This window comes from Haemorhous mexicanus, chromosome 19 (assembly GCF_027477595.1).
Source record: "Haemorhous mexicanus isolate bHaeMex1 chromosome 19, bHaeMex1.pri, whole genome shotgun sequence".
Lineage (NCBI taxonomy): Eukaryota > Metazoa > Chordata > Aves > Passeriformes > Fringillidae > Haemorhous > Haemorhous mexicanus.
Genome location: NC_082359.1, coordinates 3,080,112 through 3,107,968, shown reverse-complemented (window position 1 = coordinate 3,107,968; position 27,857 = coordinate 3,080,112). Strand labels below are relative to the sequence as shown.

General features: G+C 45.7%; 1 protein-coding gene across 2 annotated transcripts; it reads left to right on the top strand.

The window, feature by feature from the left end:
* Positions 1-171: 171 nt before the first annotated feature.
* Positions 172-27,405, top strand: SLC5A1 (solute carrier family 5 member 1). 2 transcript variants are annotated; one of them, XM_059863186.1, is made up of 15 exons: positions 172-542; positions 3,092-3,163; positions 10,465-10,569; positions 12,571-12,630; positions 12,981-13,085; positions 17,483-17,588; positions 17,805-17,885; positions 18,224-18,444; positions 19,409-19,544; positions 20,303-20,410; positions 21,339-21,489; positions 22,010-22,178; positions 23,428-23,643; positions 23,935-24,037; positions 24,795-27,405. In XM_059863186.1, the coding sequence occupies exons 1-15, from the start codon at positions 456-458 to the stop codon at positions 25,016-25,018; spliced, it is 1,944 nt and encodes a 647-aa protein (XP_059719169.1). In that variant the 5' UTR covers positions 172-455; the 3' UTR covers positions 25,019-27,405. The 2 variants fall into 2 exon arrangements, with proteins under 2 accessions (XP_059719169.1, XP_059719170.1); XM_059863187.1 differs by lacking the exons at positions 172-542; positions 3,092-3,163; positions 10,465-10,569; positions 12,571-12,630; positions 12,981-13,085 and adding an exon at positions 17,050-17,232.
* The last annotated feature ends 452 nt before the right edge of the window (positions 27,406-27,857 follow it).

The following is a 27,857-nucleotide window of genomic DNA, read 5'->3' as shown; positions in this document are numbered from 1 at the left end:
TCCCCAGGTGCCAGGTCACTCCTCACAGATAATTGCTTACCATCATCAACTGAAAGAACCGCATCTTCCATGACTAGATTTACAGGTACAACCACTTAAAAAAAAAAAAAAAAGTATTCACCCACAGTGAGGTAAATATGCAGGTTTATTGCAGCCAAGCCACTCCTTTCTGTGTCATTCCTTCTCAGACATCTGCTCGTGGATGTTAAAACCCCGAGCACCTTTGGCAGGGACACTGAGCTGTGAAATCTGCAGCACCTGTGACAGAGGAGCACTCTTTGGGAAAAAAGTTGTCCAAGGAGAAGCAGCAGCTTCAACTCGTGTCCTATTGGAGACAAGTGAATCTGAAGTTATATATTATATAAGACGTAGGTGATGACAGCAGTTTATCATTAACCTGGACTCTGCAAGAAGCACATAAGGAGAGAAAGAAGAAAGCCAGAGAAGCAGCCAGGATGGAATCCATCATAAGGATCAACAATGCTGCAGACATCTCTGTCATTGTTCTCTACTTTTTGGTAGTTCTGGCAGTGGGACTATGGGTATGTTGGGATTTTATTTTGTTTTACTTGATGAGCAGGTACATCATAGAGTCTTGGCAAAATAGCTTAGTAAGTGAGAATGTGTAATTAGATAAAGATTTTGATGCTTAATTGAAATAATTAACAAATGCGTGGTGGGCAAAATGTGGGCACTTATTTACATCAGAGGAGATGGTGAGCCAGGGTGGCATCCCTTTGGGTGGATGAATGGAACCAGGAGGGAAGATGGAGTGATGGGGTTTGTGCGGGATGGAGCCGAGAGATGCGATCGGGAAAGATCAGCCAGGGTCCCCTCAGAGACAGCCTGCACCTGAGAGCGGCGTTTGGCCACGGGGCCCTGGGGCTGCGGCCGGAATCGTGCTGGGAGGTGATGCCCTAGGAAATAGCGGGGAGGGGGAGCTGCAGGGCTGGGAAGGGAGGGGATGCCGTGTGCGGAGGGCTGGGCTGGCGGTGCGGCAGCGCCCACAGCGCCGGGACAGGGACGGGACGGCAGAGCCGCGTGGGCCGAGAGTGAGGGCGCCGTCTGAGGGCAGCCTTGGCGGGGCTGTGCCTGGGCTCTGGGGAGCAGAGCCACGGAGCTGGGAGCAGGAGCAGCCCCGGGGCTGTGCCTGGGCTCTGGGGAGCAGCCCCGGGGCTCTGCATGGGCTCTGGGGAGCAGAGCCACGGAGCTGGGAGCGGGAGCAGCCCCGGGGCTGTGCCTGGGCCCCGGGGTGCAGAGCCACGGAGCTGGGAGCGGGAGCAGCCCCGGGGCTGTGCCTGGGCTCCGGGGTGCAGAGCCACGGAGCTGGGAGCGGGAGCAGCCCCGGGGCTGTGCCTGGGCTCCGGGGTGCAGAGCCACGGAGCTGGGAGCGGGAGCAGCCCCGGGACTGTGCCTGGGCTCTGGGATGCAGAGCCACGGAGCTGGGAGCGGGAGCAGCCCCGGGGCAGGGCTGGGCTCTGGGGAGCAGCCCCGGGGCTGTGCCTGGGCTCTGGGGAGCAGCCCCGGGGCTGTGCCTGGGCTCTGGGGTGCAGAGCCACGGAGCTGGGAGCGGGAGCAGCCCCGGGGCTGTGCCTGGGCTCCGGGGTGCAGAGCCACGGAGCTGGGAGCGGGAGCAGCCCCGGGGCAGGGCTGGCAGCGCCGGTGCTCGGTGCCTCCTGCCCGGCCGGCAGCGCTGCGAGGGGAGCCCGGAGCCTCGGGAAAAAAAGCCCCTGGAGCCAGGGGAGAAAAACAGCCCTGAAGAACTGAAACAGAGTCTCAGAGCTGAAGCGTTTGCGAGAATGGGCCGATGCATTGAGCTACAGGGGAATGGCACTGAATTGGGGTTTCCCTAGGGCTAGCCCTCCTGAACACCTCCAGGTCACCTGAACACCTGACCAGTAACAAGCAGAGAGGAGGGATTGCCTTTCAGGGATCCTCTGCTTTCCAGGAGCATCCCAGGAACACTTCACAGTGCAGAAAAGTCAGCTGCAGAACAAACATCCCTTTCTAACAACCCGGCAATATTTTGAGGGGCACCAACAATTTACAGTTTGCACAAGGTGGACACACCCTCTCCTCTGCCTCTTCAACACAGGAGCAGAGGCCAAAAATGTAGCTAAAAATCTGAAGCTCAAGTCCACCAGAACACCTTGTCTGGCAGGAGGGAGCTGGGTCTTACCATGAGAGTCTGGCGGTTGCTGTAGTGAACTTCATGTTAAAGATCTCTGACAATAAGGGGCTGATCTCTGGCTTCTCAGGCCATTGTGTGCTGAGTTAATTCCTGGAACATTTTCTTTCCAGCCATGAGGACATTGTTACTGGACAAATACTTACCCAGTTGCTGTGTGTAGTTAAATGTAAATCCAACCTATTTACTTCCTTTCCTCTTCATTGGAAGAAAATATATGGATAATTTTCCCAAGTCTTCTTTCTTTATTTACCTGTTCAAAGTCCATCAGAGATGACAATGGAAATCCAATAAATAATGGCTCAAGGTCATTGATAAAAATTGGAGGAAACTTCCCTCTAAAGCCTATCCCTTGACAAAGACAACATGAGTTTGTAAAAAGGAAATTTTAGCTGTCTTCTTCTTTTGGAACTTCAGAGGGAATCAGGCACAGTGCTGATATCACAACAAGAAAACAGATACCTCTAGGGGCAGGATCGTGTGGAGTACGAAAGCTGCATACCTTCTGTAAATAAACTTGCACCTTATATCTATTTTGATGCCTGAAATCAAAGACTTTTCACCCTAACTAAAAATTCATGTGAGCTTTTACTTGAAGGAAAATTTTCCTTGGTTAAAATTAATTTTATTTAGTGTTTCACACTATAATGAAAGGTGAAGGAATGAAACTTGAATGGCTAATGCAGGCCTAGATAAAAGAATCATTGTTCCATTGCAGTGTCGTATTGTATTCCATTGTATTTTCTGCATCATAAGGTTCTTTTTAGCCACTCTGGTTTTTTCAATTTACCCTGCCCGTGTGTTTTGTCATCCCTTCACGCTAGCTGTTTGTTCTCAGCCTGTGTATAGCTTGCCTAGCACACTTGAAATAAGATTAAAACTTTCTTTTTTCCTTTTTTCCAGGCGATGTACTCCACCAACCGGGGCACAGTGGGGGGGTTCTTCCTGGCTGGCCGGAGCATGGTGTGGTGGCCGGTGAGTGCTGAGTGCTGGCTGTGTCAAACACTGCATGTGCATCTGCACTGTCCTGTCCTGGCACACCCAGGGCTCTGGGACACTGCTGAGGCTGTGGTGGCTTCGTTGTGTGGCTGCAAATCCAACTCTTTCTCCAGGCAGTGGTGTCACAGGGCAGACTGCACAAACAAAGCCATGGGAAAAGTTGGGGGAAGTTGTCTGAGCTGTCTTGGTTATGTGATCAACTTGTTTGACTATAAATACATTGAGAAAGTCAGTACAGACAAATCCAGTGCTTTGCCTTTCATCCCACTTTAAAACTTTTCAACATTTGGACTCTGTTCTTTTCATTGCACTCAAAGAAGCTGGCTCATTTTAAGGTAATCACAGACAGGAATTAATTTACTGAAATTTTCCCCTTTATTGCTCTGTTGTTTCTACTTTTGGTAACAAGTTCTGGTCTGTACAAGGAGAAAAATCCTGGAAATGTTCTGATATGTTATTGGTAAAATATATTTTGAATGTATTTAAAGATTAGCTGTGGCTTATCTTGATTGTCTTCTGTGGATCTCTATTAGCTTCCAAGACAGAGAGCAGGAGTCAAAGCTCCAAAGTGTTTTTAGCCATCCATTCCATCAGGCCATTTGGCAGAAATGATGTTAGGAACAATTATCTATTCCTTCCTGATCATACAGTCTCTTTATTATGAAAAGCAGACAACTTAGACAAACCTGCATTTTCTGTATTACTGGAGTACAGGAAATGGAATCATGTTTTACACGATTCCATTTGTTTGAAAGGAATTCCTCAACACTTCTGATCTTGCATTCAGTCTCAGAAAATGTTTCTGCACTTCATTAAGGTTTGGAAGTCCAGACTCCACACACGTTGATTCAGATACAGGAACAGAAGAGTGAGAGTAAATATTGATTCCCTAAAAATTTAGGAATTTTTTTGGAAGTAGGCTGCAGAAATACCTACCCAGCTTTCAGTCCTGTGCTTCAGGGAGCTGCTCTCTCCCTCTAGAAGGCATTGGGACAGCCTCTGTAAGGACATGAAAGGATTAAAGGCCAATGACAGTAAAAGGTTTCTTCATCTGATATAGCAGATCTAAGAAAATTCAGGTTCCTTTGGAAGATTGAGGAAAGAGAAAGTTTCCAAGTTATTTTAAGATAAAACCCATTATTCTGGGAGAAGAGAAGAAAACCTAACAGATTACTCAACTGTCACTTGAATCAGGGGGCTGGCTTTAACCTTGTGCAATTGTGTCTGCCTCTCAGGGGGATATGAATATCCTTTTGTGCAGATGTAAATGGAGAGGGAGGCAGCAAGGCAGCCAAGACTCACCATAGGAAAATTCAGTCTTGCTCCAGTGGCACTGAGAGCTCCTAATGATCCCCTGGGCCTTGGGGGAGAGGATCTGACACCGAGCCCTCTGCCAACACAAACCCAACAGAGCCAGCAAGCTCCCCTCCTCCAGTGGCAAGCCAACAGGGATCAGCCCACAGTTCCTGCCAGGATCCCCTCTCTCCTTCCCAGACTCTGTGAGCTCAGTGTGGACAAAGTGCTAGTCCTCAGTACAGTCCTAGATCTCCTCTTCAATCCTTCCCTCTGGAATGCCAGGAGGGGCTTCCCATGCCATAAAAATGAACCTTTCTTGCTATTCTTCCTCGTATCACTCAAAATAAACAAAGAGCAAGCACTCCAAAACCACAAACTAAATACCATGTCAGCAGCACCACCCTGGAAAGTTTGCCTTGGATAAAAAGAGATTCCAAAACACCAATTCTCACAGCTTAGCAGGTAGATGGGATGTCAATCACCCAGAGCAAACTGGGCTCAAATGATGAGGAAACCAATGAAAGTATAGAAAGTTTGGTCAGAGATGTGATCTCAGCTCTGCAACTGCTGAAGCTGAGTGTGATGTTTTACTTTGTGCTTTGAGTTCTCTTTTGTGCCAAGTCAGGGCTAACCTGGAATGGTTCTGGATGGCCTCAGTGCATTTCCACAGAAAGGGTGGGGGCAGTTGTTTCACAAGTGGGCCCTTGTTTGTCAGATTTCTCCCTTGCCATTTCAGGATATTGACCCTTGTCATGTAATTGCTTTCTGGAACAGAACAAAATGAAGAAAAAAAATCCTTCCACAAACTTGGTATAAACTTAAATCCCCTAAACTGACTCTATTTTTCAGTTGTTGTGTATTCTATGCTCTGCAGGGCAGCCACAAGTGGCCTTTCTGACCCTAGAGGCAAGGAGGCTCTTCAGCAGTTTGTTAGGATCTCTTACTGACAAGCTGGGGAAGGGGTTCTCTTCACTTAAACCACATCATATCTGTGCTTTGGTAGACTAGAGGAGACCCTGGTAATGAAGAGCTAGAGATTATTCCTGGTTTAGTATGGATTTTGAATGTTTGTAGTCACTGGCTAACTGTGATTGTGATTTGATTTCTCAATGTGTAAAGTGGGACCAAGACACATCCTGGGCCAAATCTGTCCTTTGGCTCTGATTGTTCTGCTCCAGCAGAATCCAGGAAAGTTGCTCAGCATTTTGCAGAAGCAAGCCCAGAGATAGTTTTGTGGCTGAGGTGAGAGTTCACTTCACTGGAATCACTGCCCTTGTGCAGTGGCTGAGCCATCTCAGTAGTTCCATGGTTAATTAGGGATAAAGGTATATAAGAGCATTCTCCCAGATTATCCAAAACTGAAATCTGCTGGTGGTGAGTCATAACAGAAGAAATGCTTACGAAATGCTGTGCCCTTTCCACTGTCTTGTTATAGAAATTGACAGAAGAACCTTCAAGAAACTGGTCTTGGTCTCTTGGGCTTTGAGGGAAATGTCTTCAGGAAAGACTCATGGCTCTCTAAACCCTCATAATCAGCTCTGCTTTTTCCAAAAAGACACAGAGAAGTTCAAGGCAAGTGACAGCTCTGTAGCAATGGGCCTTGCCAACTTCAGCTTCCTTTGCCAGATGAAGGAGTTGGGTTCAGCCAAATGCTCCCTGCCATTGTAGGACATGAAGTGTCTGTTCCTGCAGAGCAGTCAGCTTTGGTAGCAGCCACTCTCACAGGACTAACAGCCCTTCATGCACAATTAAAAAACCTCAAACTTTTGAAGCTTTCCTGCTTTTGAATTTTCTTCTCCAGGTTCTGTAGTTTTGCAGACAGCTCTGTCTGCACAAAATTATGGGTTACCTTCTACACCTCAGTTCCTGAGGCATGAATAGGACAAAGAGTATCTGCTGGGCATGTGAAGCCAGCTCTGTTAGAAAGATTTACTGAGCAGTAGTGCAGGGTCAAGGGCACTCCAGAGAGAAATGTAACTCAGCTTGTTTCTGGTCATGTACATTCAGATCTTTGTGAGACAGATAAGAATTAGGGGAAAAAAACCCAATGGATTCTTGCTTCAGCTGTGCACAGCTAATCTCTGTGGCCATCAGAACTGACCACTGGCACGATTTCTCTGATCTTTGCAGCCAGGTAAGTTTTACACAGTCTCAGGATTTTGCCCACTTGGCTGAATCTGACACTGCTATGAGGAACAAGGAACAGCAATTCTGCTGTGAATAAGATTTGCATTTCCTTTTCGTAGGTAAAGTAGAATGAAAAATTACCTTGTCAAGTTCCATGCAAGAAAAAAAAGAAAAAACAGTGTTAAATCAATAGTTTTCAGGGTAAAAGGAACAATGAAGTAATGAAAGCAAAGCTCTGATAGAGAAGTCGAAGTTCAGTGAAATGGATTTCTACAGAATCTGTGAGACTTTCCAGCTGGCTGGGAGGTGTTTCTGTCTCAGAGTACCAAGTGGGGAGGTGTCAAATCCTCCTGAGCCTGAGCTGTTCCAGGTTTGTTGGAGCACAGACATTTTGATGATTGTTGTCCGTCCATCCCTCCCTCCTGCTTAGTACACTGGGAATTGTAAAGATATGGTTTAATTGGGTAATAATGCAATTCATGATTATCAGATTAATTGGTAAAGAAGAATAAAACCCCACACTTCCTTCTTTGGGTCTCAGAGCCTTGGAAGTGTGGCAGTAATATTGCTTTGGACCGAACTTCCAAAGGGTCTGAGGGTGATCCCAAAAAACTCAGGTAGGAAAAGTAATGCCTTTGCATCAGAGTAAAGTCCCATGCTGCAGGGCAGAGCTGTTGGGTAAAGAAAAGCATGAACAGCCTCAAGGAATGAGAAATGTGTCAGGGAAGAGGGATTTGAGAAGCAGCTTCTGCAGGAGTGATACCCCAGGGATGGCTCAGGACCCTGTGGGGTGAGAGGATCCCCTGCTGGTCTAAGGATCAGTGGGAAAAGGTTTGGCACTGAGCTAATGCCTCCAGGAGGGTGGGCAGGGGGCAGGGGGGTGTCCTGGCAGGGAGAGGAGCCACAGGCTGTGCATTCTGCTGCCACGGGCCTGCCCAGGGCATCCATCCAGCTGGGAATGGCAGGGCCAGGATGTCACTGCATCCTCCACTTCATGAGAAGAGCAAGGTGAAAGAGTTAATGAATAACAGGAAAAAACACAGTGATCATCGTCTGTTTCAGGGTGGTGGTACTTCTGCTGAACAGAGTGCTCTTGTTAAGGCCTGACCTCTTAAAATATATTAAAAGAGTTAATGTTCCACGTTTGCCTCAGGTTAGTTCAGGTTTTTCATCCTCTTTCCCTCTTAGCAGCTTTTGTCCCTTTCAACCAACTTTCTTCTTCACCTTTCCTCCTAGGTCTGTCTGTAAAGTCAATTCACTCACACATTCTCTGAGAGCAGTGAACACTTCCAGAAGATTGCTTCCCTCTGCCATTCCCAGTTTCAGCCCAGAGTTTTTAAGATGTTCAGCAGCTCTACCAATGGCAGATCAAGAATTCCAGTACAAAAATCCCCCAGCAGTAAGTTCTTCAGCAAGGCAGCTCAGGCCCAGAGCCCATCTGCCTTCTTTCCTCATCCTTAAAATATGGCAGATGGGAAATTTCTCTTTCCCCTCTGCATCAGCAGCCAATGGGGTGTGAGGGTATTTGGTCAGCACTCTTCTTGCTGTGACCATGCTGCAGATTTAAGGGTAATCTGCATTTTCCTGGCTATGAAGCCATGTTCTCCCTTCCCAGGTATCTGACATAACTGAAACTTATTTTTAAAATTGCATCCATCATTAGTATATGTTGATCTTAAAGTTGTGCTGCACTGGATGTTCTCTAATTCAGAGAAAAAAATTAGGATGTAAATGTGGGATCTGCCTTCACATTGTTTTGTCCTTGTGCTGGTCCTGAATGTGTTGGTAGTTTTGCATTGGTTTGGTTTGGTTTGGTGTTTTCCTTTCAATACAATGCTATTTTAGATAAATTTGAGAACACAGCAGCAGCAGCATTGCCTGCAGTATGTCCTGGGGTTTCAGGCACTGAGCCAAAGCTTGTGCCTGTCAGTTCTCAAAGTTCTTCTTTAGCTACTTCTGTTACTTGGATCTGCCTTTAAGCTTTTGAGCCAGGAGAGAGAACACATTCAATAAAATCAGAGATTAATGTGGTTAATATTTTCTGGTGATTGCATTTCTAGTAACCTAGATTTAAGTTTAATTATTTATCTCCAAGGAAAGCATGGGGCAACAGTGCTAATGCTTGGTAGAAGTGGCACTTTTTTCTTCACTATCATTTCTGGAAAACTGTTGCTGTCACCAAGAGGTTAGAAGAAACAGAGCTCTTTTGTTTGCCAATGTTTGTTGCAAAAGCCTCAGTTCTGTAGAAATGTCATATGACCACCTGGGTACAGTTCTGTAGGGCACAACTGGCTTTTAGAAATGTGTAAAAACCCTAAATCCAGAACTGAGAGAACTTAGAATCATAAACTTCCTGTCCCAGCAAAAGAACAGTTTGTCTGCAGAAGAAGACTTTAAGAAAACAGGAGATCAAACTGATGGAAGAGAAAAACAGCAAGCCTGGAAAAGAAAGAGTGGAACCCTCTGAATTTTATTTGTGTGTTGCAAATAAAAATAGGGGGGGATAATCTATTTGTTATCAGATCAGGGTTGTGGGTTGAAGAGTGTGGTTGCTATTTCTGGCTATGGCATAGCTCTGTAGAATAAATCTGCTCTGCAGAGGTGGATTTCTAGGATGAAATTCTTCATCCTCCCAAAACCCAGGTGATTGTCCCTGTGCTCCCAGACACATTGATTGAATGAATATTTGCTGCTGTTCAATTCAGTTGGACTCAATGATCCTTGTGGGTCCCTTCCAACTCAGGACATTCCATGATTCAAATGAGAGTATGGGAAGAGGTCAGCAGAAATTCCCTTGCCTGCTTTTTATGTGGTTTTCTTTTTAACCCTGTTTATTGTTCTTGTTGTTTTAGCTTTCAGAGGATGTAAGAAAAAAAATAAAGAAGATTAAAGAAATGTTCACTTCATTTTTTCATCTCAGAACTCTTCCAGCTTCCTTGTCCTCTGCCCACAATACTCAATCCAATCCAACCTCTTTTTTCATGCCTGACTTCTCACCTTGCATCCTTCAGTCCCTGACCCAGTAAATCATCACTGGGTATTTCTGCTGCCTTTAATGTGCTCATTTTGAGGAAATGGAGCTCATTCCTTTTCATCTTTTCTATTGTCTAAGGTACTTGATTAAGAATTAGATCTTTGTGAATGGCTCCTGCCTGTCTGTAAACCAAGGACCCTTTCATTGTTTTTAATCTCTCCCTGTTCATCAATTCCCATGTTCTCCCTGTGTTCTGGTTGTATGATCAGTGCAATATTTGGGGGTCTTAAAGATCCAGCACTTCTTAAATATAACTCCCTGATTTACTATTGCTCCTAGCTTCTACTTTCTCAGCAGACATTCCTGCTATTCAGCTCTCAGAATTTAGTTCAGTAATCAAATACATTTGGCTAAAAGTGAACCAAGTCCAGCTCTCACCAGGGGCACATTGGGATGCACAGGCTGTGCAACGTGGAGCAGGGAGTGCAGGTTGGACAGGTGGGGATGCCCTGCTCATTTCCTCCTTGCACAAGGAAATCACAGTCTTCTTCCCTGATTGCCTGCATATCATCCCAATGCCAGCTTGGCAAGTTTTGCAAGCATTTAAAAATCTGTATTGGTGTCATGTATTTTTTGACTCAACTGGAAATTATTTGATTCACCATCCTGTTCTCTCTTACTATTGCTGGGGGCTCTGCTTTCAGTGGGAGCAATAAGTGGGAGTCCTGAAAGCTCTCAAGGAATGGATTGTCAGTCATTGTCACCAGCACCACCCCAGACAGGCACGAGTTCAATGTGCCAAATGAAGGGCACTTTTTAGCAATTCCCATGAACATAAGAGCCAATTTTTTGTTGTTTTTTTTTTTTTTTCTCTTTGCAGATTGGTGCTTCTCTGTTTGCCAGCAACATTGGCAGTGGGCACTTTGTGGGAATAGCAGGAACAGCAGCAGCTGGAGGAATTGCCATTGGAGGATACGAGTGGAATGTAAGTGGCATATATGTCAGGGAAATACTTGTGACATCTGGATTATCTGCAGAGCTTCATCAAAATAACATTGCCTAGTAATTTAGGACTGTCAAAGTTTGTGCTTGGCAACACTTGTTTTCTGCACAGACCACTGAGAGCCAATGTATCTGGTATTTAACCTGTCTAAGCCACTGGAAAAGGTGACACTTCTCAGTTGAGGATTTTAGAGAGTACTTGAACCAAATTAGTTGGTGGATTTTCTTCTCTATGCAAATATCTTTATTACTTTTAAAGTATTTGTGAACAACATTTTCAGACTGCAGGATGCTGGGAAGAATTTATCAGGCAATCCATGGTAATTTTTGCAGCATTTTGCTATGTAGAAATTATTGAAGAGGCTTTGATTTCTTCCCAGGCTATAAGGAATTTTGAACATCCTCCACAAGCACCTGCATTCCAAAAATCTTTTCCTCTTTACCTTCTCCTTCCTGTAATTATGCTCGTGTTTTGCTCCCGGTTCCCGTACAGGGTAGAGCTATCGTACATCATTGTATATTCCACTGATAGATAAAGGAGCTTCCCGGAGTGCAGGGTCAGTGTGAACTGCAGCAGCACGGAGACTCCCTGAACCACTGCAGTGCATTTCCTTGTGCTGTCAGCTCCGAGGGTGCGGCTGGCAATGTCGTTGTTGTGCCTAATTCACCCTCGGGGAGGGAATGAGCCATGGCACAAAGGGCTGAATGAGCCTCCACAGGTCGATCCTTCCCTCGCGTTTACTTCTGAGCAGCGAAAGAACCCCCCCACCCCGGGGGATTTGGCTTGTGCTCCTTAGCAAGTAAATGGTTGCTGCAAATAATCAAGTGCTGGTGTGATACAAATGTTTAAGGAGAAGGACAAAGCTTAAAATGAACTGAGATGTGCAGTTTATCTGTCAGCTCCCTCTTTTGGATTGTATCAGGCCTATGGCAGACCTGATTCTCCTTTTTTTTCCAGCAGAACAAAGCAAATCAAAACAGACCACAAATCTCCAGGGTCCACATCCTTCTCCAAACACCTCGAACACTTTATCTCCTGCGAGGTTCCTGCTGGGCCTGTCCCAGCACAGAGTGAACAGAGTGGCTGGTTGGCAGCAGCAATGATGTCTGGGGGTGTTTGAGCAGACCCTGCAGAGTTCATGACTTCCAGGGGCACAGTTAACACACTTAACAGAAGGAATGAAGTAATACCGAGTTTGACTGTTGTCATCCTTGGGTATCCCTGATCCATCCCAATGATTTCTGTTTTGTATCAGAATGACAGCAGAAGCTGACCCAGTATTTCTTGTCCATCTTACAGTTTTGACCTAAGGGCAGAACTTAAAAGGTACAGTTTAAAAGCCCTCTAAGTCCTGTGGCCAAAATAAATACAGAGAGCAGCTCTGAGGGCAGGAATTTGTTTTGTATTTGTTGATTGAAGGATGTAGAACTCGATATTGGACAGCATTCCAGCCATTTAAGTCAGCAAACTGTGGCACTGCTATAAGATAGTTCACAGAATACACATGGACACACAAAATATATTATTAAATTGTAATATAATAATACAAAATATGTTACAAATTGCCTGTGATGCATCCTGTACAGTCTATGAAATTGTTGTAAAGCATTCAACCATCCTGGGCTTGCTCTGAAGAGAGCTGGGATGGTCTGGTGCCCCTGGTGGAGTTGAGATTTGATACTAGAGAGCAATCCTGTGAGGAGAAATCAGCTGGTTTTGTAGAAAATACAACATCATGTGTGCTTCTGTGGGACAGCTAGCATGAAACCCAGGCTGCATTATACCTGATGAAGTTTTTAGCCAAGATTCCATCCCCAAATGTTCAACTGTAAATCAGAGGAGAGAGCAGAACCTCCCCACCCCTGCAGTACCCAGGTTTTTGTGATTCAGTGGTCTCCAGCTGCTGTTGGCTGTGATAAATGGTCTTTGGGAGCAGTGTCTAGAGACAGGAGGCTAATTCAGCTGATCTTGTCTTGGCTGCAGGCTCTGGTATTTGTGGTGGTTCTAGGATGGATCTTTGTGCCCATCTACATCAAGGCTGGGGTAAGTCAAACCACTCCATTTCATTGGTCTTTGCTGCTCATTTCTGCAGCTCAGGGTTGGAGTGCTGCAAGCTCATTAGGAATGGCACGAGATCCCAGTGTGCCAGAGCAGCACTTGGCTATATTTGTGTACTTGGAAAGTGAGGATTCTCTGTTCTAAGACCTGAGCTGAGAAGTACTTGGTGCTCTCTCCTTGTTCTCCTTTGATTCCTGGAGCTGCTCTTCATTGAAACTGCAATTGCAGTCTCCTAATTCTGTGCTCCACTCTCACAGTACCTGGGTACCAAAAGTCTTGCTCTCATTTCATTTGTAGCTGCTCCCCATTATCTCAAAGCTTCTCTGCCTCCCCAGGTGGTGACAATGCCAGAGTACCTGAGGAAGCGTTTTGGTGGGAAGCGGATCCAGGTCTACCTGTCACTCCTGTCCCTCCTCATCTATGTTTTCACAAAGATCTCAGTAAGTGAAACTTCTACAATGTCTTCCATTCTACACTGATGTAAAGAAAAGAAATGCCCTTTTACAATATTGCTCTTACAACTGCTCAGCCATTTCAGGTTTGGAGCTCTTGGCTGAATTAACAACTGTAAAAGTATGGTTTTGTGTTTTCTTTATTCTGTCCAGTGAGACTGCTGCAATCCAAGATTCTTTCTTCCTGGCAGTGTCTCTTGAAGCTTGTTGTGCTTTGCCCTCTTTTTAAAATGTTAGGGTTTACTTTTACATTTGCTCTCTTCTAGAAAACATTAGAGTGGAGGGAAATTTGTATTGTGTTATCTGTTACCTTAGGGGTCTGTGAAACCCAGGGCAGGAATTTTTGTCCCTAGATTTCATATTTATCTGTTTTAGTATCCACTGGTGAACATGCCATCAGGAATATAGATGAGGGAAAAGAGCAAGGGGACAATGGATAAAAATAGAATAACAAGAATTAGAAAATGGAAGAGTGGGGAAATGGAAATGAGGGAAATTGTAACAGCTGAGGTGAAAGGAGGGAAGAGGAGAGATTCTTTTAATGAACAAGTGATTGGTGTAAACTTTAAGGTACTATGAAGTTAATGTTTATTAAGTAAATGGATGTGTTTCTGTGGAGTAGTACAGGGGGCTGGTATTTTCCATATGTCTTGAAAGTACCAAGCTTCTAAGGAAGTCCACAGTTCAGGCATACTTCAGTCTGTTGTTTTGCAGAAGTTGTCATGGCAGATTAGTCTTTGCCCTCTGAATGGGAGCTGAGTGATAATAGTGCAATTTAAGCTAAAAGATTGGCCTTTTGCTCTCATTCTCACATTATAACTGATCCTTAGCAAGGTTATAAATTAAACAGGTTGGTAGCATGAGCTGGCCTCAGAGCTGGATTTCTGTATATTTCAAAAGGATTAGAGACTTTGCTGTAGTTGTGCTCAACTACCAGAATCAGAACTCCTGGGTACAACAGAGTTTTGCATGTTCCAGGAGCAGAGAAACTCCTCCAGTCAGAGACTCACAGCCCTTTTCAGCAACACATATTGTAGTGGTGAGCCTATCAAGGTGCTACACAGGTTCTGAATTTATTATCCAGCTTTGACTTCCAGCCTGTGTCAAGCCTGAGGCTCTGATTATGGGATTTTTCACTGTTTCAGTTGGAGTGTCCTGTTTCCAGGAAAAACAGGTTCTGCATTTAAGCTTCCCTTGTGTACAAGAGGATCAAACACCCTCTCCATAGCCAAGGATCCATACAGCAGCAGGTCACCTGGGCCCCAGTGTGTACAAGAGGATCAAACACCCTCTCCACAGCCAAGGATCCATACAGCAGCAGGTTACCTGGGCTCCACTCTACCACTGGCCCACCCCAGCTTCCCACCAACCCCTTTATTCCAGGTGTTTGTGGGGAAGTGCCATGGAGCTGGGTCTCTGTGCTGTGCAGATGAAAAACGTGGTGTTCAATTTCCTCTAAGCATTTCTTTTGTTTCCCCCAGCTGCCCTGAGCAGCTCTGGCAGTGTCTGTGCCTGCCCAGGTGAGATTCCTGCAGTGTACAGACAGGTCTCTGCATTGCTGCCTCCTGTGCTGCATTGGGATGGGCAGGGTCAGCCCTGCACTGATTGACCTGCTCTGTGTGATTCAGGTCAGCAGAGCAGGCAGTCCTTGGAGGTTTCAGGTGCTGTCAGAGGAGGTTTTGCTGTGCCATGCTGAGCAGCACCATGCCCACAGCAGGGAGGGAAGGGCAGGGCTGTTCCCTGGGGGGCTGCAGGGAGCTGTGCTGGGGGGAGAGGCACAGGCAGAGCTCCCTCCCCACAGAGACTCTGGATATCCAGACACATCCGTGTGTTGACAAGGCCATTGCATTTTCCTTCCCTTGGCAAACGCTTCCTTGTGATCTCTGGGGCTCTCTGAGGTGTGATTGGGAAGGATGGGCTGCTGTCCTGTCCTGAATGGGAGGTCACACGCACCAGCAATTCTCACTGCCTCTTATCCTTGCAGAAGAGTGGCATCTCTTGCTTCTGGGGTGGTTATTTCATGTGCTTCTTCCTTGCTGTGTTGAAATATTATGTAGTGTACTTGATAATATAATTATAACAATGCTTTCTAGGGAGCAGGATCACATACCAGGTGTGAGTCCTGCTGTGCTTTCTGGCACCCTGTGAGGATCACATTCCCTTTGCACACCTCTGCAATGTCCTTTCCATTTCTCTTTCCCTGCACCTTTTCTGTGGGTTTTGTTGATTTCTTACCTTGCTTTGTGGCTAATCAGCCACTTGGCAGACAAGGACATGCTGCAAGGAGTTCATCCTTGGAATCAGGACACGTGGGATTTTTGAGCCCAAAGGATTTCTGATACAGGGACCTCGCCTGTTCCTGCTCCCTAAGCAGGAGTAGTGAGTAGTGCCCACAGCAGCTTGCAGAGGCTTTTTAGCCACTAGTGTTGATGATATTGGTCACTATGCCAAAGGAAATGGCCTGGTAAAAATGAAGTCTTGATGGATAGTAATAGGGTAAGTTATGACAAAAAGGAATTAAGGTCTGAATGTTTTTGAAGAAACCAGAAATCGTAAACTGGAACTTCTCAATCTGTTACAGCGTTTTCTCTCTGTTCATTGTGCATAATTTCAGTAGGAAATCTATGGGCAAAGACTTCCCAGGGGGAAGAGGAAGAGAAGAATAACTTCTCCTAGGAGTGCACAGTGCAGGGGTTAGAGCAGGTGCCCCTGCTCTGGCACCCACAGGATAAACTCAGCTGGCACCTGTGTGGCCAGCTGCTGCTTTGTGATCCCTGCTTTGCAGAGACAGCCTGTAGTGGAAAGAGTGACTCTAATTAGAGATTAGCTAAAGATTGTCTATAAAAGAGTTTGAATGGAGAAACAGGGAAATACTGGAAGGCAATAATCTTACTGGGGAGGAGGAGCAGTGAAACTGGAAGATAATTCAGCAATTTGAAGAAGCCGATGCATTTCTCAGAATGTTCAATAATTAACTATACATTATATATTTCTTTGTGGGAATAATTTTAGGCCCATCAATATTGAATGATATGTAGGCTAAGCTAAAGCCAAGAACAATAAAAGGAATGTCTGGAACATGGACTGATTAGTGGTGTGAAAAGATAGGAAACAAATTACCCCAGAGAAATGGGGCAAAGGATAAGGTCTGGCAGCCACTGGGGTAGGAGCTACAGGTGCCAAATGAAAGGCTCTAAGCAATCTGCTCCAGAGGCAGTTCTGGGAGTGGGGGCTCTGCTGTGATCCCTCTCTGCTCCACAGAGGCAGCTGGGAGCTGTGGGGCTGCAGAGGTCGGGCTTCTCCCTCATTCCTCAGCAGGAAGCAGGGCGAGCTCCTGCCCTGCACTCTCACTTTCAGCGTCCCGGGAATGAAGATGGTTTTTCCCTCTGGCATCTCCCAGGCTGCTTCCATCCCTGCTGGGGGTGTGCCCTGCTCTGCCCGGGGCAGGGGCTGGGCTGGGATCCCGGCCCGGCCCCTGGAGCCCCCGCAGGGCTGGTGGGGAAGGCTTTAGCCCCGGGCTCGGCAGAGCTGTGTCTGCTCCAGCTGGTGACCCCCAGGGGGGCTTGCTGCCAGCTGAGGATGGCAGTCCCTGTGCAGGGCCCTCCCGGGGTGCTGGGGCAGCAGAGCAGCCCGTGAGCTGCAAGCTCAGGAACAGCCTCTAATGAAAGCATAATTTACAGTAAGGCATCACAAGTGCACCGGGGCAGATTATTCTGATTGCAAACTTGTGTAAATAACATTGATGCCAATTATCTCTAAATCAGGGACTGATTTAATGGGATTAACAGCCCAGTGTTACTCTGAAACCTGAGCAATTCCTTCCTTATGCAAGAGCTAAAGGTTTCCTCTCTTAGCCAACTGCTGTCAATTCTTCTGACAGGAACTTACAAATAGAAACCATATAAGATGTTTGCCTTTAATGCAAATGCACCATTTGTCCTGAGCCAGCAGGACGAGCTACACCACATGTGAGCAGTAAAGGGAAGGAGATTTGTGGGGTGGCACTGAAGGAAGAGAACTGTCCTGGAGGTGTCACACAGTCCAGCCCTGCACAGAGCAGCAAATGGAACTCACATTCTCTTTTACACAGTTGGTTTTGAATCTGTCTCTTAGTGCCCAAATACTGAGCAGTGAGGTAACTGTCTAGAGAAAAGAACCCTGTTAAAAAAGGCCTGGGAATTCTCTGGGAAGTCTTACACCTCTGGTGCTAAGAACTCCACAGTTCTGAGGGGACACTGGCAGGTGAACAAAATGGCTTCTATTTTTGATTGGTGTGTGCAGTACTACAAGGGGCAGAGTTGTATATTTCAGTGCCCTCATGATAGAACTATAATATGTCACCATGAACCTAAACATGGCTGAACCTACCATTTTTTCTTTTTTAGGCTGACATCTTCTCTGGGGCTGTATTTATCCAGCTGGCCATAGGGCTGAATCTTTATTTGGCCATAATTATCCTGCTTTCTATTACTGCCCTTTACACCATCACAGGTGAGTTTGCAGAGCAGTCTGATAAATCAAAGATGTTGAAGGAACCAGAAGAAAGAGAAGTGGAGAAAGAGGGAGAAATGAAAACCTGAAAGGGTGGTTATTTATTGTGGTCCTAGAAAGACAGAGGTGGTGAGAAAAGGGAAAAAAAGAAAAAAGCATTTCCACTGAGACATTTGCCCAGGGCTAACTTATTTGTCCTGACTTCTCTGCCATCAGGTGGCCTTGCAGCTGTGATTTACACAGACACCCTACAAACCTTCATCATGGTGTTGGGATCCTTTATTCTCATGGGATTTGGTAAGTAAATCAGATGAATTAAACTGGAATGTTCGGCCACAAGTCTTGCAGTGGCTACAGGAATGAATCCTGCAGTGTGAAACTGTTACCTTAAGCAGGGGGTTTCAGCTCCTCTATCTATTTATCAGGGAAGAAAACAGGCATGTTGCCAAAAGTCAGGCATCTTTAGTCACTGAGTTGCTCTGTCTCCCAAGCACAAGTGAATGTGGAAGGTAACAAACAGCATCCCGTGACAGGATTTTTATGTCCACATCAAGGAGGCTTTTCTCCTCACGCTCTCAAGCTCCGAGGTTTCAGTAATAAATCCTTTACTGCTCCTTTGGTTTTGTGTGTTTCAGCATTTGCTGAAGTAGGAGGCTACGAGGCTTTCATGCAGAAGTACATGGCAGCCATTCCCTCCAACACCTCCTACGGAGGCACGGCGGTGGATCCCGCGTGCTACACGCCCCGCAGGGACGCCTTCCACATCTTCCGGGACCCGGCCAGCGGGGACCTGCCCTGGCCAGGGGTGCTCTTTGGCCTCAGCATCCTTGCCATGTGGTACTGGTGCACTGACCAGGTAAGGTGGGAGCCCCACGCCTTGCTAAGGCAAACACAGAGCTCTGTGCTCCAGGGTGATCTTCCCCTGCCATGCAAAGCTGGGCCACAGACCTGGCTGTTATTTCAAGGCTGGTCAGTGACTTTTCAGTTCCTGCTTTCAAGGCATCTCTCACATGTAGGAAAGTGGAATGGGTGTTCTTTCAAACCTTCCTGCACACCTCTGCCCAGCAGATACCGTGTCTGCCTCCTTTCTCATTTTTTGATGTGTGACCATGTGTCAAAACACAGAGAGGTTGTGCTGTGAACACTTACTAAGGAAGCCATGGAACAAATGACCCTTGTTAGACTGGGTCTAGAGACCATTCTCTTTTCAGTAAGACAAGTTTGTTTCCTATATGTGCAGCTTTCATCTTTGCTTGCATAGTCTTGGGGGGATGTTCTTTATATGTCTGGTGTTTCAGCCTGGAGACTCTTCCCCAATCATCTTTCCTTCTCTCTAAAACCTACTGTCCAGTCTCCTCAAGAGATCACACTGACACGAGTAAAGAAAAATGTGCTCGTGCTCCTGCAACATGTGAATGTGTCTCTAAAAATGATCTCTCTGCATCCTGAATTGTTAATTTGTTAATCATAATTGTTAATCATCTTCATGATTTCTCAACAAATTAACAAAGTCCTCAGTGTAACTGTATTTACTGCTCAGTTAAATGTTCTATTCCTTTTTGGCTTTTTAGTCTGTCTAGTCTGTCTGCTTTAAAAACTTGTGAGAGAAGTCTTACCCCTCAAACACACACCAGATAAGTATTATTTCCCTTTACTTATTTCAAACATATCCTTTGATTTTCATGTAGTTTTCCTTTTTCCTAGTGGCAGAAATGCTAAATAGGCTCTTTTGCTATCACAGAATTTAAGAGGTACCTTGTGTGTGGAACCTGGCACGGTGTGGCAATGGAGATGTTATAGCTGCCATGTGTCATTGACAGGTCATTGTGCAAAGATGTCTCTCTGGCAAGAACATGTCCCATGTGAAGGCTGGCTGTATCCTGTGTGGGTACCTCAAACTCTTGCCCATGTTCATCATAGTGATGCCTGGGATGATCAGCAGGATTTTGTACCCAGGTATGGTATGGATATGGAAATGCCAAGTTCTTGCTGCCTGCCTTTCACTGCCAATCTCTGTCCCTCCCAAAATACCTGTGAGATTGTCATCTTCTCATCCAAGTAGTCCAGGGACCTTCAGGTAACTGCACTGTTAGAAGCCACAGGCCTTCCTCTTTTCCCTGATCACAGGTTTCTGTTAATTCTATTGCTGTCTGCTTTAGGGGAAAGAAATTCCACAGGGTCCCTCCCCAGCTGTCTGCTTGTCACAGCCCCAGTCTGACTGAATGAGTAGAAAATGCTGTCCAGGACACAGACACTGTGCTGGCAGTTGGAGGGACAGGGCCATCAGTCACAGACTGCAGGGTGTGGGCCATGGGCAGTCCCAAGGGCAGCATGGGGAAGTGCCACTTTCCTGTCTCCCTGACCAGCAGAGAGTTTGGCTGTGTTTGGCAGCAGGCAGAGAGGTTCAGGCTGCAGGGAGTGGGCTTTGTGTTCCTCTGCTTGTTTTTCTACTTGGTCTCCTTGTGTTGTTCAGCCCTGGTCTGACAAATGAGTGCAGATTTTCTTTTGACCTGCAGCACTTGTCAGTATTTTTTAGAGAGGAAGGGAAGGAAAGAGGCTTGGAATCACCTTCCTCCCTGCCAGCAAACCAAGGATGAAGTCAAATGTGTCAATCTAGTGGCTCAACACAGAGAAACATTCTAGAAGCTCTGTTAATTTGGGAGCATCTGTTGTTTACCTGACCTTGTCTCAGTGTCTCATTATCCTCTCCTCAGATGTGGTGGCTTGTGTTGTGCCTGAAATCTGCCAGAGCTACTGTGGCACCTCAGTGGGCTGCACAAACATTGCTTACCCAAAACTGGTAGTGGAGCTTATGCCAAATGGTAAGACACTGTCTGTATTTGTTGTTTCTTTGTTTTAGGAAAGCCAGACTGTAAAAACAAGTGATAAGGGGAGTCCAAGACCCATACTTAGCTCCAAAATTCGTGCTAGGATTATGTACTATTAACCAAAGGGGTTGTCTGAATTAGCTGTAGGTGCAGAATAGCTCACACTGACAGTGTCAGCTCTCAGCTGGCACATGCTGTGTGCTGAAATGGTAAATGAGCTCCCTTCTTGTGAAGGTAAAAAATAACCTGCTTGGCCAATGATTTATAAAGGACTCTCTGCCAGGATCTCTGAGCTGGAGGCCTATTCCTGTGGTCCTCCTGCCAACCCCAAAGGGATGGGTGCTGGCTCATAAGGCAAAAAAGCCAGGGTATGATATTACAGAGACCATGGCACTTCCCTGATAGCTTTGGTACTTTCCCATCCTTTGACAACTGTTGTTAAAATCCTGCAGTACTTCCCCATCCTCTGTGACCAGACCAGACCACCTGGAAAAGTGGCTTACTCTGGTTTTCAGATAGTAAAAGAAACTTGGGGTTTTTTTGGCAAGTACCTGGTTCACAAGTATTCTACAAGCAAGTGAGCACTCTCCTGCAAACAAAAGGAATTATTTTTATAACTGTTGGGAAAAGCCTGCTTAATATTATTTTCTTTTTATTCATTTAATTTTATTTAATCTGGCAGAATCCACTAAAGAAGTACCTACGTGCTAAAAGCTCAAGAGTTTCCCTGGCACTGCTGTAAATAGCTTTTTGCAAGCTCTGCTTGCCCAGCAAGGGAATGCCAGGCAGGATTTTATGTCGGGCACATGAATGTGGCAGGCACGCTGGGAGCTGGCCGATGGAAAGGGTCGGGCAAGGAGCTGGGGCAGGTGCTGAGGCTGTCCACGGCACGCTCCTCCCCGTTCCCATCTTTGTGTTCCAGGTCTGCGGGGTCTGATGCTGTCAGTCATGCTGGCCTCCCTCATGAGCTCCCTGACATCCATTTTTAACAGTGCCAGTACTTTGTTCACCATGGACATTTACACCAAAATCCGGACGCGGCCGTCTGAGAAGGAGCTGATGCTGGCTGGCAGGTGAGCGCGGCCGAGCCGCCCCGCTCGGTGCCCGGAGCTCCTCCCGAGCCCGGCCCAGCCGTGCCCGCCCGGCTCCTTTGGGGGCAGCACACCCTGCTCCCGGAGGAGCACTCGGGTGCAGGAAGCAGCCGAGCTAATTGGCACTGCTTCCCACGGGTGTTCGAAGGAAAATCTTTTCAATTGCCTTCCTGGGCTCCGTGCTGCACGAGGCTGCAGCATCAATGAACTGGTTCCAGTTCATCTGCTATTGATTTGTCTCTGGACATAACCGCAGGAGAAAAGTGATTTTGTATGTTCTGATTGCATATTTCACATGTGCTGATGGATATTTGACATGCACAATACCCAACTTGGATTTCTTTTGTTTGTTCAGTGCTAATTTGCCATTATAATTGATTTCACTAGTTGAAATACAAATGAACATGTAAATTATTGATTAATTGATGTTCTTTTTTTCTTTCTGATAGACCATAGATACTTCCAAGCAGATGGCTAATTGAATATCTGGCTATGTTTACAGGGCATTTATGTTACTCTTAATTGGCATCAGCATTGCCTGGGTTCCCGTGGTGCAGTCAGCTCAGAGTGGGCAGCTCTTTGATTATATTCAGTCTGTTACCAGCTACCTGGGACCTCCCATTGCTGCTGTTTTCCTGCTTGGTGTCTTCTGCAAGCGTGTCAATGAGCAGGTAAGTGCAAATTAGGAAACAGGTATGCCACCTGTTCCTTTAGGAATTGGGAGAACTGGGTTGTTTTTTTTTTTTTGTTATGAGCAATTTCTTCCTGATTATTTTAATCCCAGTATAGCCCAGGGATTTTGTGTTTCCATTCCCCAAAGCCTGAGGTTTCAGAGATGAGTTGGATAAAGTTCTTTCATTGTCTGATAGATAAACAGTCACCTAGGAATTCATAGATAGCTCTGAAGCTTAGGTTCCCTACACTTTGCCAAGAAGTGTGTTAAAAGGATAATCTGTGGGACACATATTTGAAAGTTTCATTTAGGATATTGGTCACCAAGCTGCTTTACCAAACAAACCACTGTCACAGACATGTTTTATGAAAAATCCTTTCCTTAGGATTTTTCCTCCTGAGAAGCTGAGAGGCCGCAAGAACAAAATGTAAACAATGATTATCTGCTGCTGTGGAATGCAACAGGTAGATCTGTGATTAGTTTCATGTGGTTGTTTTTAATTAATAGCCAACCACAGTCCAGCTGTCCAGACTGTCTCGGTCAGAAACCACCTCTTACCTATCCTGTCCAGCTGGGTTTTGAATATCCCCAAGAGTGGAAATTCCACAGTGTCTCTAGGCAAGCTGTTCCAATGATCAAGCACCTCTACAGTAAAACAAAAAAAAAATTAACTGTAAACAGAATTTCCCATGTTTCAGTTTGTGCCCACACATACCTGTGTGTCTGTGTTACACTTTGGGCTGGAGTACTGTACACCAGGCACCCACCAGCAGTACTGAGAATTAAATAATTACTCAGGGCCATTAGCAGGTAAACTAGACACACATTTCAGGAAGGATGACACAACCTTCTGGCTGGTTCCATCATGCCAGAGCTGTCAGGGATTAAGACCTCAAAGGTAAAAAGGTATGAGAACAGCCCCTGGGGTGTGCAATCCATGGCTGAAACCTGTCCTGTAGAAGGGGAGAGTTGTGGAGCCAGATGGATTGTGAGAAATGGTCTGGACACAGTCCTGAGGTGTGCCTGACATCTCAGAGCTGTTCCTTGCCCCTTTCAGTTGGACTCATACACTGAGCTGTAAATAAGGTCACTGGAAGCATCTGGGTTAAAACCCACCTTCCAAAGCCATTGTAACTCAGAACTACATCCATGTTTCCTCCAGCAACTGTTTGAGAGCTTTGACAGAGTTCATTTCCATGCCTGAAATGACTCATTTTGATCCCTTCTTGTCACACCCTTGTCTGCAGGGTGCCTTCTGGGGCCTGATCATTGGGCTGCTGGCTGGACTCAGCAGGATGATTGCAGAGTTTGCCTATGGAACTGGCAGCTGTGTGGCCCCTTCCAACTGCCCCTTCATCATCTGTGGCATTCACTACCTTTACTTTGCACTGATCCTCTTTGGGGTTTCTGCCATCGTCATCCTGGCAGTCTCCTTCATGACCAAGCCCATTCCTGATGTACATGTGAGTATCTCTGAGTCCTGCTCCTCAGGAGATGGAGCCCAGTGAAAGCCCCAGGTCACACCTGGTGTGTTACCCCTGGACACTGCAGCCACCCCCGGCACACGGCTCTTGTAAGAAAGCAGAGGAAATTCTTCATTTACCTGTCACAGATCTTCAGTGACTCCTGACAGCCTGGGACAGCCCAGGCACTTTGCATGCTGTGGCCTTAGGGCCAGCTCAGGTGCTGGCCAGGCTGCTTGGTCTCTGTGTAGTCAGCCCATGATCAATTCAAGTCCTTTTGTTCCGTGGCAGCTTCACCGCCTGTGCTGGTCCTTGCGGCACAGCAAAGAAGAACGGATTGATCTTGATGTGGATGAGGAGCAGGACAGAGCTGATGAAAAAGATGATGAATCAGGTAACTGTTGAATACCTAGAGATTCTGTCATATATTTGAGTATCTCTGTTTCATTCCTGAAGGAACATGCTTGATAGTTGAAGACATCCTCCCTCTCCCCAATAACAAATCCTCAGCCCCCACAAATTTAAAGGGCTCATGAGCTGCCTTTCCCAATCTCTCAAGCTGAGTGTAAATCAGAAGTGAAGTGGATTTGAAGGGAGGAAATCTTGTTCTTTTGGTATCTGGGTGGCAGCTTTAGGACTAAACCATTGGCAATGCTGTGCATTGGCAGACCTGTGTGTGATTCCAGCACTGGGAGGGAATTCACCTGCAAGTAGTGGGCTCTGGTCAGGATTGAAGGCACCATGAAAGCAGACTGCAAACCCACCTGCTCTCTTTACTGGGTTTCTGGTTCTGCTCCCAAGCTCCTTCTCATCAGTATCCTCAAATTATTTTATTTGTCTTTCAATTAAGAGTGTAGAAGGTATTGAAAAAATGGAGTTTAAGCTTTGAAGCACAGTTTGCTTCTCTGGGCTGCAAAAGGCCCAAGTGTTTTCTGCAGAAGGCTCTCTTGGAACATGCAGAAAACCCCTCCCCTCTTTTCCCAGATGAACTGTGAAAACACAATATTAACTGGATTCTTGTGCTGTTTTGTACTAAAATGCTTCCACTGAATAATGACCATAAATCAGAGCAGGAATGCTCTCAGTGCCAGAGATCTGTGTGTGCCATGATCTGTACTCACCTTTCCTGACCAGAGCGTTATTCCTTCCAGTTAATGAGGAAAACCAGCAGGACCCAGGATGCTGTAGGAAAGCTTACAACTGGTTCTGTGGCTTGGACCAACAGAAGGGCCCCAAACTGAGCAAGGAGGAAGAAGAGGCACTGAAGAAGAAACTGACAGACACCAGTGAAGTGCCACTGTGGAGAAACATTGTGAACATCAATGGCATCATCCTCCTGACTGTGGCTGTGTTTTGCCATGCCTACTTTGCATAACCCCCCATCACAGTCCTGAAATTGTACTGCATTGTTCAAGCAAAACTGATGGTTTGTAGATTTACACAATTAGATACACATTGTATTTTCATCATCTGCATTTGTAAAACATCAGAGTGATTTACTCACTGATTTTGTGATCATAATTTCAACAATTTAAAGATGAAGGCTACTGGGATTTCAAGAGAGAGAATTTCTATTTAGACATTGAACCAATCCAGGGCTAACTGAGGTTCAGAATTTCCATCCAATATTCTCTCTGCTCATGATACATTTCATATTTTAGGTTCAGAACAAGCCTGCTTGAGCCATATTTCATATCAGGTTTTGTGAACCACCTTTTAGGGCTCATGACACTATTTTGATTTTCAGCTCTTACTCTGATCACTCAGTTTTCCTTTTCCTTTGGCTATGATAATTTGATTGCAAATAACTCACAAGCACTGAGGGACTGTATTACAAACTCAAATTAACACATTGCTTTTGTCCCTCCAAACATGGGATATCTTAAGTAAAGGGTTTATGCATATGTCAATGTATTTGATATTGTATATAACTTTCCATTATCAGTTTCCCCCCCTTTTTCTCACTTTCCATTGGGTTGTGTTTCTCAGTTGTCAGTGGAACACTAACCTCTGAATTGATCACATTTTGAAACTGGGGAACACCTGTCTTGATGATCCTAAAAAGAATTTTGCTTACAGTAGATTATGTGTTTAAGGTTAACTTCCAAAGGTCCTCCTCTCTCGATATTTTAATATATACCTTTACTTGAATGTGAAGCTTTTTATACAAAATGCCTGTATTATATATACACAAGAATACATTATGTATATGCACTATATATATTATATATATTTAAAATATGTGTTTATGTGTGTGTATATATATTGATTTCTTACTGATCAACTCCCACCCTGGTGTGTCAAGGCCCTCTTTACTGTGGGCTTGGAGTCAATGTACTTCTCTGTCTATGGACTGTGCTACAAACCAGCCCAACCCATGGTGGAACATCCTCAGCATTGGAATGCTGGGCTGCATTGTGCAGACACATCAAGGGCTCTGGACTGCTTTTCTGCAAAGCTATAAATCTTTCCTCTGAAGATTTCATTGAGAAATAGGATTCCTGCTGCATGGCAGCATGAGTTAGCAGTTCAGGAAAGAGAATAGTCACAGCTGTGGGATATCAGCTAAACCAGGCTGATTGTCTCTACTCCATAAGTTTGGTACCAGCTGGGGACACAGGAAAAGACAGATTTAACACTTCAAAGCAAAAAGCAATAGATCCTCTTTTTATCTCATTCAGCTTCCTGGGGAATCAAGTGTAGAAAGAAGATGCTGGTGGCTCAGTCAGGCAGTGCCACCGTTCCCAGCTCCTTTTTGCACCCGTTGGTGGCACTGCGCTGTCCCCGAGGTTCTGCCTCAGGACACTTCGGGCTGGCAGCTGGAGGGGAAGGCACAGAGCAACCCCTGCAGTGCCACAGCACCCTGCTCTGCCTCCTGGGCTGGCACCACCCTGCTCTGCCTCCTGGGCTGGCACCACCCTGCTCTGCCTCCTGGGCTGGCACCACTGCCACTTCTTCATCTCCTGGCAGGATCTTTGCTTCATTTGGCTGTAACCCCAAACGCTCTGGATTCCAGCAGAATTGCTGCTCTTCAGGAGAGTTGATGCTCTTCAGCATAATCCCTGCAGGATCCTTTGCATAGGCCAGATCCAATCAAAACTTCAGAAATACCAGTGCAAACCTTAACACAGTGATAGAGTATTTTAAAGAGCGTGGAATTAATTGTATTTAATGAATGCTGAAGACTTGTATGTATTAAAGTAATTGTATGTTTTGAAGTATCTGGTGTCCACCAAGTGATGGGATTTTTATATAATATGATGGAAGACAGAGAAACTTCATTTGGTGTCTAGGTTTTGGCTCTGGATAATAGTAATGGATGAAAAACAAACAAGGAAGATGTCACTGAGGATTGCCCAGATCCCTCTTTGTCATTCGTTGCTACAAAAATACAGTGAAATTATTCAGCTATTTGGATGAAGACAAAGAACACAAGTGATTGCCTGGCAGTCTGAGCAGCCTTTGGATGACCTCCTGGTTAATCAGGCATCATTGCATGACTTTGCTCCTCAGAACCACAGAGTTTTGAAAATCTAACACACAGCTTCCCAGGGATATTCACTGTATGTCCTCAGCAACCTGATTTCATTCTGGTCTGAAGGTGGATGTTGTGGAGGAAGAGCTCAAATGTTTACATAAAGTTTGACAGCTACTGTTGACTCCTGTAATTTTGCAGAATTTCACAGAAAAATTGCCTTATATTGTGAACAGTTGATAAAATTGTAATGTTTAGCTAACATTAAATGCTGGCTCAGGTTGGTAGCTAATGCATTCATGATTTTAAGGAAGAAAATGACTTTTCTTCAGTTTTCAGGGGAGCTCTGTCCACGAGTTGCTGTTGGGGACACTCAGCTAAAAGCAGTAGCTTGCACTGTTCTGGGCATTGTCATGCTTTAGAGGTGGGAACTGTGAGCACACCCTTTCCCCAGTGTTTGACTATACATTTGAAAAATGTCTGGTTAGTGGTGAGACTCCAAATAAATCTCTGGCTCCCAGCACAGAGTACCTGCATGGCATGCACAGCATAACACAGCTCTGTTTTGGGGGTCTGGAGACATCCCAGCTTACCCTGTGAGGTCAGATACACAGTTAAAGCTTATTTCAGTGGACTTCAGTTAGATATACAGAATTCTTTTAATAAAATATGCACTTAGTAGCACTGTTAGCACATTGTGATACTGCTCTGTAAAGAACACACACTAAACAAAACCTTC

Coding starts and splice junctions, on each gene's coding strand:
- SLC5A1 (XM_059863186.1), top strand. CDS start 456: ATGGAATCCATCATAAGGATCAACAATGCTGCAGACATCTCTGTCATT. Junction 3,164..10,464: donor GGAGCATGGTGTGGTGGCCG/GTGAGTGCTGAG, acceptor TTCTCTTTGCAG/ATTGGTGCTTCTCTGTTTGC. Junction 21,490..22,009: donor GAGCTGATGCTGGCTGGCAG/GTGAGCGCGGCC, acceptor CTATGTTTACAG/GGCATTTATGTTACTCTTAA.